Source organism: Eucyclogobius newberryi, unplaced genomic scaffold, assembly GCF_026437365.1.
Source record: "Eucyclogobius newberryi isolate DKJ021-1_F unplaced genomic scaffold, fEucNew1.0.hap1 SCAF_7, whole genome shotgun sequence".
In the NCBI taxonomy this organism is placed as follows: domain Eukaryota; kingdom Metazoa; phylum Chordata; class Actinopteri; order Gobiiformes; family Gobiidae; genus Eucyclogobius; species Eucyclogobius newberryi.
In genome coordinates this window covers 32297925-32310418 of record NW_027316389.1, presented here as the reverse complement: position 1 = coordinate 32310418, position 12494 = coordinate 32297925, and the positions used below count along the sequence as shown (strand labels likewise).

At 43.0% G+C, this 12494-nt stretch overlaps 1 protein-coding gene across 1 annotated transcript in view; it reads left to right on the top strand.

Moving 5' to 3' along the window:
- LOC140348935 (uncharacterized) overlaps nucleotides 1–10059 on the top strand; it is a 30683-nt gene extending 20624 nt beyond the window's left edge. Inside the window, exon 5 of the mRNA XM_072435103.1 lies at nucleotides 9830–10059. Within this exon, the coding sequence (XP_072291204.1) occupies nucleotides 9830–10008 (179 nt within the window). The 3' untranslated portion in view covers nucleotides 10009–10059. The remainder of the gene's footprint in view (nucleotides 1–9829) is intronic.
- The last annotated feature ends 2435 nt before the right edge of the window (nucleotides 10060–12494 follow it).

The following is a 12494-nucleotide window of genomic DNA, read 5'->3' as shown; positions in this document are numbered from 1 at the left end:
AACCTTCTATATGACATCACCAACTTTCTAAATGACATCACCAACCTTCTATATGACATCACCAACTTTCTAAATGACATCACCAACTTTCTATATGACATCACCAACTTTCTAAATGACATCACCAGCCTTCTAAATGACATCACCAACTTTCTAAATGACATCACCAACTTTCTAAATGACATCACCAACTTTCTAAATGACATCACCAACTTTCTAAATGACATCACCAGCCTTCTAAATGACATCACCAACTTTCTAAATGACATCACCAACTTTCTAAATGACATCACCAACTTTCTATATGACATCACCAACTTTCTAAATGACATCACCAGCCTTCTAAATGACATCACCAACTTTCTAAATGACATCACCAGCCTTCTAAATGACATCACCAACTTTCTAAATGACATCACCAACTTTCTAAACGACATCACCAACTTTCTATATGACATCACCAACTTTCTATATGACATCACCAACCTTCTAAATGACATCACCAACTTTTTATATGACATCACCAACTTTCTAAATGACATCACCAGCCTTCTAAATGACATCACCAGCCTTCTATATGACATCACCAACTTTCTAATGACATCACCAGCCTTCTAAATGACATCACCAGCCTTCTAAATGACATCACCAGCCTTCTATATGACATCACCAACTTTCTAATGACATCACCAGCCTTCTAGATGACATCACCAGCCTTCTATATGACATCACCAACTTTCTAAATGACATCACCAACTTTCTAAATGACATCACCAACTTTCTATATGACATCACCAGCCTTCTATATGACATATGACATCACCAGCCTTCTATATGACATATGACATCACCAGCCTTCTATATGACATCACCAACTTTCTAAATGACATCACCAGCCTTCTATATGACATCACCAGCCTTCTATATGACATCACCAGCCTTCTATATGACATCACCAGCCTTCTATATGACATCACCAACTTTCTAAATGACATCACCAACTTTCTAAATGACATCACCAACTTTCTAAATGACATCACCAGCCTTCTATATGACATATGACATCACCAGCCTTCTATATGACATCACCAGCCTTCTATATGACATCACCAACTTTCTAAATGACATCACCAACTTTCTAAATGACATCACCAACTTTCTATATGACATCACCAGCCTTCTATATGACATATGACATCACCAGCCTTCTATATGACATATGACATCACCAGCCTTCTATATGACATCTCCAGCCTTCTATATGACATCACCAACTTTCTAAATGACATCACCAGCCTTCTATATGACATATGACATCACCAGCCTTCTATATGACATCACCAGCCTTCTATATGACATCACCAGCACCATATCTTTGTTTTAAAACATTTAAAACAAGAGCTGATGGTAAATCTAACTGCACTACCTGGAACCGCCAAATGGCAGGAGCCTCGGGCCTTGGGGGGATTGGGGGAAAGAAGTAATGAAGTCGAAAGAGTGAAGTCGAAAGAGTGAAGTCGAAAGAATGAAGTCGGAAGAATGAAGTCGAAAGAATGAAGTCGAAAGAATGAAGAGTGGGTCCAGTTCGCCTCAGTCGGTCCCTCATCTGCCTGAAGAGTGGGTCCAGCTCCAGTCTCCTCGTGTCCGTCTGTCCGTCTGTGAGAGTCGGATCTCTCCTTCACTGGAACTCCTCCAGGTTTCTACGCTTTTTTCCCAAAGAGGTTTTTTTTGTAGTTTTTCCTGGCCGAGAAGGAGAGTCTAAGGACAGAGGACCCTGGGACATCGTCCCTCGCCACCACAGACATTGTCTGACTCCATCGCCACCACAGACATTGTTGATTCATTTCTCCCTGTGGCCCTCAGAGGCAACTGTTGTTGTGATTTTGGGCCTTACAAAAATAAATTGATTTGATTTGATTTGATTTGATGAAACAAGTTGAAAGAATAAAGTCTGAAGAATAAAGTCTGAGGAATAAAGTCTGAGGAATAAAGTCGAAAGAACAAAGTCAAAAGAATAAAGTCGAAAGTATGAAGTCTAAAGTCTAACTACAGTAGGTGGTAATGCAACACTTGGATACCAACCGCCATAAAACAGCAAAGAAGAAGCAGAAGAAACTGCCAAATACATGTGAAAGCCAGAACTTTGGAACGATAGTTCATAATTGAACCTCGGCGCAACGTGAGAGTGTCTTTAGAGCTGACACCAACACCAAAAAACACAGAAGAAGAAGAAGAAGAAGAAGAAGAAGAAGAAGAAGAAGAAGAAGAAGAAGAAGAAGAAGAAGAAGAAGAAGAAGAAGAAGAAGAAGAAGAAGAAGAAGAAGAAGAAGAAGAAGAAGAAGAAGGCGGCGGCGGCGGCGGCGGCGGCGGCGGCGGCGGCACTTCTGGACTCCATTGAGAAAAATAACTTTGCATCAAGAAAACCTAAAGGTCAAAATGGAGACTAGTTGTGAGAGGGAAAAAGACATTTTACTCAACTTGCCTGTGACAGCAGCTTTGCAAGAAAACAACGCCCTTCAAGAGCAGCAGGAAGAGCAAAAGCAGGAGGAAAATGAAGAACAAAATACAATTGAACAATTTAAACAAGAAGAGAGCGATGAGCTAATGAGACGAGAGAAAAACGTTTCACAGGATGAGATCAAATGTCATGAAGATTGTGTTGCATTGGAAGGAGTAAAAAACCACCTCCTTAAAAATATCATTGGCCTAAAAGATAAACATATGGTGCTAACAGATGAAAAAACTGAACTACAGAGCTTTAAGTCAGAATTTGAACTAGAAGAGAATAACACAATATTGACAAGCCAGAAAAACAGTTGGAAAGACCAGTTGGAAAGCGTAAAATCAACATTTTCTCAAGCTGAAGACTGGAAACAACGCCATCGTGAGTTTAAAAACACAAAATCTTTCTCACAAGATACAGTGAGTGTAACACAGAACGGTTTTGAAGAGGAGAGTTGGAAGAGGAGATATTTGACATTGGAGGCGACAGAAAAGGTATTAGAAAGTGAAAAAAAGCAGTTATTAAAACATTTTGGCAAACTAACAAAAGAGTATGACGATAAACAAGCAACAAACTATGCATACAAACAGAAGGTACGGCACATCGAGCGTCTGCAGAGGTGTAATTACAATATACAGCGAAACATTGACAGAATGCAGGACAAATTAATAGACCTCAAAGCTTTGTCAAATTGTTATAAGCTAATTGACCTTGACTCCAAAAAGATTGAATCTACAAATATCAAATTGGTCAAGAAACAAGACAAACTTCACAACAAATTATGCAAATTTTACTTTTCTGAGGATATGATTGAGAGATTTAAGAATAGGGAGGTTAGCATGATAGCACGGAACTACGACTTAAATAAACAAATCCTCACACTGAAACAGGAAATTGAAAACGCTAGAGTTCTAAATGTCCGTTTCAAGACGCTACGAAAGGACGACAAGTCGCGTATAAAAAGACATAACATGCTCGAGGAGGAGGTATGGAATTTGAAAATCAAGCTGGAGACTACGCTGACAAAGGTCGATAAAGAACATACGCGACTTGCGAATAAACAGCCGCAAAGAGAGGTACAAGAGGAGTGCGTTCGAGTCTACAGCGAAGACGTGGCGGTTTTAAACAACAGAATGAGAGAAGAGAGAGAAGAGAGAGAAGGAATGGAGCTAAACCAGGAGCTAAGAGAGGAGATGGCACAGCTGTGGAGAGCAGAACTGGACCCGGACTTCCTAGCACGAGTTTATTAGCGTTTTTAGCCACTTGATTTAATCTTAAACTCTGCCTCAGCGAGTTCCCCGATGGTAAACAGCGGCAGGTCTAAACCAGGACTAAAAGACTAAAACCCTGCAGCTCGCCATCAACCTGGCACTCCACTTCATCCTGCAGCATCTGGACTGTGTTTGTGTTTGTGTGGTTCAAATGTTTGTTTGCTATGTTCAGCGCGGCAATGGCATCTGAAAAACTACGAATAGCATCTTTTAATGTTTACGGCACATTGAGTCTGATTGAACCATCAAAGAGATGAACAAAGATGAGAAAAGAAAACAATTATATTATATATACCTACAAGAAATCCATTTGAATGTAAAATCTGTTATAACCAAATATAGTTCACATAAGAGGGGTGTGGCCATATTGAGCTCAACTCTCTATACGTTCTATATTTTCAGGCGTCCAGAAGCGTTCAAATGTTCTAAGGTCAAATCTTGTCTGTTATAAGATATTATAATAAATATTAATATTTCACAATGTTCTAGCAATAAAATAGTTTGAGTATTGTGATATGTATTGTAAATTGTTGCATGGATTTGAATTTTTAATAAAATAGTTTCTAAGTTGCTGTGTATGAGGGACTTTTATTTTTGAAAAGCACAATAGCCTTTACCAGTAGAAGCCAAAAATTCCAAATCCAACAATAGCAGGTGGTAAAAATACACAGAAAAAACATGCATTCGGTAAGAAGCAATTAGCTTACTGCAAATATTGCTGCCAGCTCTTTACCATATACATACGCTAATATTTAAGATAAGATAAGATAAGATAATCCTTTATTGTCCCACATGGGGAAATTTCATTGATGCAACGCAGGAAGATACAGAGGTAGAATGTACTGGATTACAGTGTACTGGATGTAGCTGGATGTAGCTGGATGCTAAAGGCTAAACTAGTGACACGCTCAGTTGTTGTTGTTGTTGTTGTTTTATGGCGGCTGGCATCCAATTGTTGCATTACCGCCAGACTTTATTCCTCAGACTTTGTCGTAGTCCTCAGACTCTGTCGTAGTCCGCAAAAGTACTCCTTCCATTGCCTTGGTGTTACAAAGCCCATGAGGTCATGATATGTCTTTGTGACTAGAATAGTTGTTGTTGTTTCAGAGACCGACCGAGGACTACGAATAAAGTCTGGCGTCTGGGTGGTCTGGAGGGACAGGAGATGGCGGAGGAGAGTGGATCGGTGGTCGAAAGCATTCTGGAAGGCGTGGAGGAGCAGCCTTTTCTGGCTGCTCGTGCCCGGAAACGTAAAAAGTCCCTTAGCTCGTCCGAGGATTCTGGGAATGAGCAGCAGGATGAGGCTGAAGCTATTGATATCCGGGGTGAGAGCAGAGACTGTAAGGTGATCATAAAGCTTGCACAGGATAGTGCATCCTTTAAGGAGTGGAATTCAGTGGCATTGTCAAAGAGCCTAACTGTAGCTGTGGGAGTGATCAAGAGTGCGAGTGTCCTTAGAGATGGCTCGCTGCTGGTCGTGTGCAAGGACGCGGCTCAGCAACGGAAGGCGATTGGAACTAAACGTCTGGGTGGAAAGTACATTCTTGTGTCTGATGCTGTAAGAAACACGGTCAGAGGAGTTATTGTAGGCGTCCCTACGGCGACGTCTGTGGATGAAGTTAAGGAGAATTTGACTGGAGCTAAGGTGGTGGACGCTAGGCGGTTGAAGGTGACCCGGTCTGGGGTAAGATGTGACAGCTTGTCGGTACTGGTAACACTTGAAGGGAGGTGCCTGCCTAGTAAGGTGTTCATTGGGTTCATGTGCCATGACGTTAGGCCATATGTGCCAGCGCTTTGGGCATATTGCAGCGGTCTGTAGAGGGAGGCAAAGATGTGGTAAATGTGCAGGAGATCACGAGTATGGGAAGTGTGACGTGGGAGCAAAACTGAAGTGCTGTAACTGTGGGGAAGAACATAGCTCTGCCTACGGGGGATGCAAGTTTAGCAAAAGAGCTGCTGAGGTGCAGAAAATTAAGGTCTCTCAAGGTATATCCTATGCAGATGCAGTCAAGAAAGTCTCAAGTAACGAGTTTAGAGTAAATACAGAGAGAGGAGCCAGCGCTGCTCCCAGCCAGGGCGAAATGAGAAAGGCCAGCGTGGCTCCCAAGAAGTGTGAAGGTTTCAAGAGTGGAGGTCCCAAGTGTGCAGGTTCCAGAATTAATGAGAATACCCTGGTTGTGGATAGAGAGGATTTTGTACTCTTTATGGTGGGTGTTGTAAACTGTGCTGCTCAGGCTCAAAGCAGAACTGAAAGGATCAGGATCATTGCTAAAGCTGCAGGGAGATTCCTTGGAACAAAAGAGCTTGATTGGGCAGATATAGAAAACAGGCTAAAGGCGCTAAATGGGAGTCGGAGTGATGGGGGTCTGCTTTTGGGGAGTCAGAGTGATCAGAGTGACGAGATGGGGGTGGGGGTGGTCTCCTGTCCTCGCCCAGTCTCGTAGACGCACGGCTGCCAAGCAGCGACATCAGTGGAAATAGTAAAGCTGTTGTTGTTGTTGTTGTTGTTTTATGGCGGTTGGCATCCGAGTGTTGCATTACCGCCAGACTTTATTCCTCAGACTTTTCGTAGTCCTCAGCCTGAAATATGAAGCCTAAAGAATAAAGCTGTACGGTGGAAGCACCGAACGTCAAAGAAGGAGAGGAAGATGAAGAAGGGTCTCCCTGGAATAAAGCCGGTCGGTCTCTGAAACAAAAACAACAACAACTGTTCTATGACAAGTCACAAAGACATATCATGATATGTGGGCTTTGTAACACCAAAGCGATGGAAGAAGTACTTTTACGGACTACGACAGAGTCTGTGGACTACAACAAAGTCTGAGGAATAAAGTCTGGCAGTAATGCACCACTTGGATGCCAACCGCCATAAAACAACAGCAACAGCAACAACAACAACAACAACAACAACAACAACAACAACAACCGGCTTTATTCCAGGGAGACTCTTCTTCATCTTCCCTCTTTGACGTTCGGTGCTTCCACCGTACAGCTTTATTCTTTAGGCTTCATTCTATAGGCTTTAATATTTCCACTGATGTCGCTGCTTGGTAGCCGTGCGTCTACGAGACTGGGCGAGGACAGGAGACCACCCCCACCCCCATCTCGTCACTCTGATCACTCTGACTCCCCAAAAGCAGACCCCCATCACTCCGACTCCCATTTAGCGCCTTTAGCCTGTTCTCTATATCTGCCCAATCAAGCTCTTTTGTTCCAAGGAATCTCCCTGCAGCTTTAGCAATGATCCTGATCCTTTCAGTTCTGCTTTGAGTCTGAGCGCACAGTTTACAACACCCACCATAAAGAGTACAAAATCCTCTATCCACAACCAGGGTATTCTCATTAATTCTGGAACCTGCACACTTGGGACCTCCACTCTTGAAACCTTCACACTTCTTGGGAGCCACGCTGGCCTTTCTCATTTCGCCCTGGCTGGGAGCAGCGCTGGCTCCTCTCTCTGTATTTACTCTAAACTCGTTACTTGAAACTTTCTTGACTGCATCTGCATAGGATATACCTTGAGAGACCTTTATTTTCTGCACCTCAGCAGCTCTTTTGCTATACCTGCATCCCCCGTAGACAGAGCTATGTTCTTCCCCACAGTTACAGCACTTCAGTTTTGCTCCCACGTCACACTTCCCATACTCGTGATCTCCTGCACATTTACCACACCTTTGCCCCCCTCTACAGACCGCTGCAATATGCCCAAAGCGCTGGCACTTAAAGCAACGCAGGGGCGGTGGAACATATGGCCTAACGTCATGGCACATGAACCCAATGAACACCTTACTAGGCAGGCACCTCCCTTCAAGTGTTACCATTACCGACAAGCTGTCACATCTTACCCCAGACCGGGTCACCTTCAACCGCCTAGCGTCCACCACCGTAGCTCCAGTCAAATTCTCCTTAACTTCATCCACAGACGTCGCCGTAGGGACGCCTACGATAACTCCTCTGACCGTGTTTCTTTCAGCATCAGACACAAGAATGTACTTTCCACCCAGACGTTTAGTTCCAATCGCCTTCCGTTGCTGAGCCGCGTCCTTGCACACGTCCAGCAGCGAGCCATCTCTAAGGACACTCGCACTCTTGATCACTCCCACGGCTACAGTTAGGCTCTTTGACAATGCCACTGAATTCCACTTCTTAAAGGATGAACTATCTTGTCTTTATGATCACCTTACAGTCTCTGCTCTCACCCCGGATATCAATAGCTTCAGCCTCATCCTGCTGCTCATTCCCAGAACCCTCGGACGAGCTAAGGGACTTTTTACGTTTCCGGGCACGAGCAGCCAGAAAAGGCTGCTCCTCCACGCCGTCCAGAACGCCTTCGACCACCGATCCACTCTCCTCCGCCATCTCCTGCCTCTCCAGACCGGAGAACTTCAGTTCTTCTTCTTCTATGTTGTTGTTTTTGTTGTTGTTGCTGTTTTATGGCAGTCGACGTTTTATGGCGGTTGGCATCCGAGTGTTGCATTACTGCCAGCAACTTAGTTGAACGTTCCCTTTGGCTTAAAACGACGGCCATGTTTCATGGCAGGGCCTTGGTCTGTGAAGTGAGCTTCATTAGAGCTATTAGCTTAAAATGCTTCATTAGCCAAGATTGGGTTGATTTTGTTTGTGTTAAAGAAAGTTCCAAGTCTGTACAGTACAGACAGTTACTTATAACTGATTCTGTCAACTAAGCCAGAAGTGAACAGGACGTAGCTGTTGCTAGAACATCAATTGAACACCACAAACGGCTGTATTGGGGATGGTAAGGGTTTTGTTTTGTATGACTTAAATGTAGCTTCAGTTGACTGTGCTTCATGTTTAGCCTCTTAGAAAAAGAGAAGGTGATCGGCTGCAGACTTCCATTCCTGCAGGACCCTTTTTGTCTCCAGCACTCGGGACGAGCAGGTGGGATCGCAGCCGACCCTTCTCAGCCACTTTAGAACTCCTGCAACTTTAACAATCATTTTATCAACAACTATTCATTGCACTGTTCACTTTTTCACTATTCTGACCATCTGCATTTGTGCACAAACTCAGACTGGTCTATTTTTATGTTATTTGTACATTCTTAATTTTATGCATGCCTTTTTTTGAATATATTTTGCAATTATTCTGATTCTGATTGTTCATTGTTGTATGTTGCACCTCAATACCGAAGCAAGTTCTTAGATTGTGAATATTGGCGACTGACAATGGCAAGAAACCTTTTTTTGATTCTGATTCTAAGACATTTAACATTGGCTTTTGCAAGATTTATTTATTTAATAAGACATTAAGGCATTAAGACAATGACAACATTCACATTTTTAGTTTTTATTGGGAAAATACTACAGATATAGTATATACTTCACCACAAACTCTACTTTTTGTGTAGGTTTGATGTCAGTTTATCATTAAATATCTGTAAAGGTGCAGCTGGCTTCAGGGTCATGAGTTCAAATCCAGCTCTTGACAATTTGCTTCATGTCCTTCCCTCGTCTGTCTCCAGCTCTGTTTTAATGTCATGAGAACACAACCTACTCAAACTGTAGTGTGTAGATCAGGACATATTGAAACGTGTACGGAGCAGAGGGCCAGGCCGATGGTTAATGCAGTCAATCCTTCAAATACTGGGATTTAGACAAAGTTTGACAGAACTTTATTCAGACGTAGAACTATCTAGATCTATATATGAGTGTTAAATGATTTAGTTTGGACCAAAGAATACACATAAAGCTTTCTTTGAACACTAGGGCCAAGAGGGAACACGTTTTTGAATTTTTGTAGTAATTGAAATGTTATAAATGATATAATTTGAGGGAAACTAATCAAACTTGGCTGAATGAATAATGGCAGAGCTTATGGGTTTCTCTATTTGGAACCAACATATAAGGTCTGTCTCACACACAAACAAACGTGAACATACTATAAAAAGTACACCCTATGATTATCTGGGTCAATTCACCAGGAGAAACGGGTCTGAGGACTGCATTTGCCTGGTGTCGTTGTTCTCGAGCCTCCTCATGGACAGAAGACCCTCTTTTTTGTCTTGTGTGTGTTAAAGTGGGTTGTGTTCCTGCAGGTTGTGGGGTGAACCTGGGCATGCGTGGTCTGGAGTCGTTGGGGACGTTCATTAATGGCATGGCTGCAGCTCTGGACCAGAGCGACGTGCTGGAGGCACTGTCGGCCAAAATGACCCACTCCAGACAAGTGGCTCAGGACTTCAAATGCACAGGACTGTCCGAGTCCATGTACGCCTGACCGCTGCCCTCTACTGGAGCTCTGTCTGGTTGTTGATTTTGTTTGTTGTTATCAGCAAGAATTATACATTTATTTATTTTCAAAAAGTGAATCCAGTAACAAAGCTATGTCAGTTTTTAAATCTTAAAACATAGAACAGAGAAACACAAGAAAGAACAGAACACGACCAGAGACTGCAGGGAAATCAAACCAATGTGTTAAGAAAAAAAGGCAGTGAAAGGCATCAAACAAAAAGTATATATACATTATATATACATTATAAAACTGTGACGCATTTTTCCAACAGAATTCTTTCCAAGCGTGTGATTTTGTGGTCATCCATTGTGATGTATAGATATTTTTCCATTGTTTGACCGTTAAAACTAAATTCTCTCTGCCATTTACTTTTAATGTATTTAGTAGAACGACTGATGCATATAAATACTTTAGATATTATTCCCCCTGAAAGTTCTGATTTATAAGTCTTAATAGTAACATTTTTAGTCAGAGATTGGTGGTGGAATATATTTTAGTTTTATTTCTTAGGTATGATAATGACCCAAAGTGACCGTATGCAGAGGCGGTTAAAGTCATTTAGTAAAATTACAGAAAGATGGTCAAATAATATTCCAATACAAGCAAAAGTAGCTCAGTCAAATTACTACTTAGATTAAAGTACTGAAGTATTATGCTGTAGAAATGAATATTTTTAAATGATGTGGATTCCAAAATGATACAATATACGGCGACGTCTGTGGATGAAGTTAAGGAGAATTTGACTGGAGTTACGGTGGTGGACGCTAGGCGTTTGAAGGTGACCCGGTTTGGGGTAAGATGTGACAGCTTGTCGGTAATGGTAACACTTGAAGGGAGGTGCCTGCCTAGTAAGGTGTTCATTGGGTACATGTGCTATAGCGTCAGGCCATGTGTTCCGCCGCCCCTGCGTTGCTTTGGGTGCCAGCGCTTTGGGCATGTTGCGGCGGTCTGTGGAGGGAGGCAGGGATGTGGTAGATGTGCAGGAGACCACGAGTGTGGGAGGTGTGACGTGGGTGCGGGGCTGAGGTGCTGTGACTGTGGGGAAGAACATGGCTCTGCCTTCGGGGGATGCGGGTTTGGCGGAGGAGCTGCTGAGGTGCAGAAAATGGAGGTCTCTCGGGGTGTATCCTATGCAGATGCAGTCGGGAGGGTTTCGGGTAACGAGTTTGGAGTGGGTGCGGAGAGGGGAGCCGGCGCTGCTCCCGGCCAGGGCGAGGTGAGAGAGGCCAGCGTGGCTCCCGGGAAGTGTGGGGGTTTCGGGAGTGGAGGTCCCAAGTGTGCAGGTTCCAGAATTGGTGAGAGTGCCCTGGTTGTGGATAGAGAGGATTTTGTGCTCTTTATGGTGGATGTTGTGAACTGTGCTGCTCGGACTCAGGGCAGAACTGAGAGGATCGGGATCATTGCTAAAGCTGCAGGGAGATTCCTTGGAACAAAAGAGCTTGGTTGGGCAGATATAGAGGGCGGGCTAGAGGCGCTGAATGGGAGTCGGAGTGATGGGGGTCTGCTTGTGGGGAGTCGGAGTGGTCGGGGTGACGGGATGGGGGTGGGGGTGGTCTCCTGTCCTCGCCCAGTCTCGTAGACGCACGGCTACCAAGCAGCGACGTCAGTGGACATATTAAAGCCTGAAGAATGAAGCCTAAAGAATAAAGCTGTACGGTGGAAGCACCGAACGTCAAAGAAGGAGAGGAAGATGAAGAAGAGTCTCCCTGGAATAAAGCCGGTCGGTCTCTGAAACAACAACAACTATTCTAGTCACAAAGACATATCATGACCTCATGGGCTTTGTGACACCAAAGCAATGGAAGGAGTACTTTTACGGACTACGACAGAGTCTGAGGACTACGACAAAGTCTGAGGAATAAAGTCTGGCGGTAATGCAACACTCGGATGCCAACCACCATAAAACAACAACAACAACAACAACAAGATTCAAATTGTATTTCATCTTATCTTGTGGTAGTCCACGCTATAAAACCAGTATAAATTCTGTAAAATAGTATATTATAAATAATGGGTACAGAGGCAACTAGAATTAAAGGAACCTATATTTTTGAATGTATATTTGATAGTTCTAAAACAAAAGCTATTGAAAGCCTTGTAAACCTTCTCTGTAAAGCATCTGCATCACGTCTGTGGAGTGAGCGTCACAAACCTTCAAATGGAGCAAAAGATGTGGAAACCATAATACTTTTTACTCTGAGCCTTTTGTACAAATGGAGAAGGAAGTATATATTTGTCTTTCAAATGCAATGGACTGAAAATAATACATACTCAAGTAAAATATAACCCGGATACTTAAAGTGCATATGACAAGGTTTAGTTTCACTAAAACGTAGTGAAGATGAGTATGTTTCAGATTTTACCAAACACTTTGCTGATTCGTCCCCAGTTTGACAATATTTGTAAAGTTTATAATGTTACTTCCTGGTTAAACACAGCAAACATGACATAGATAGAAGTAATTCCACAAC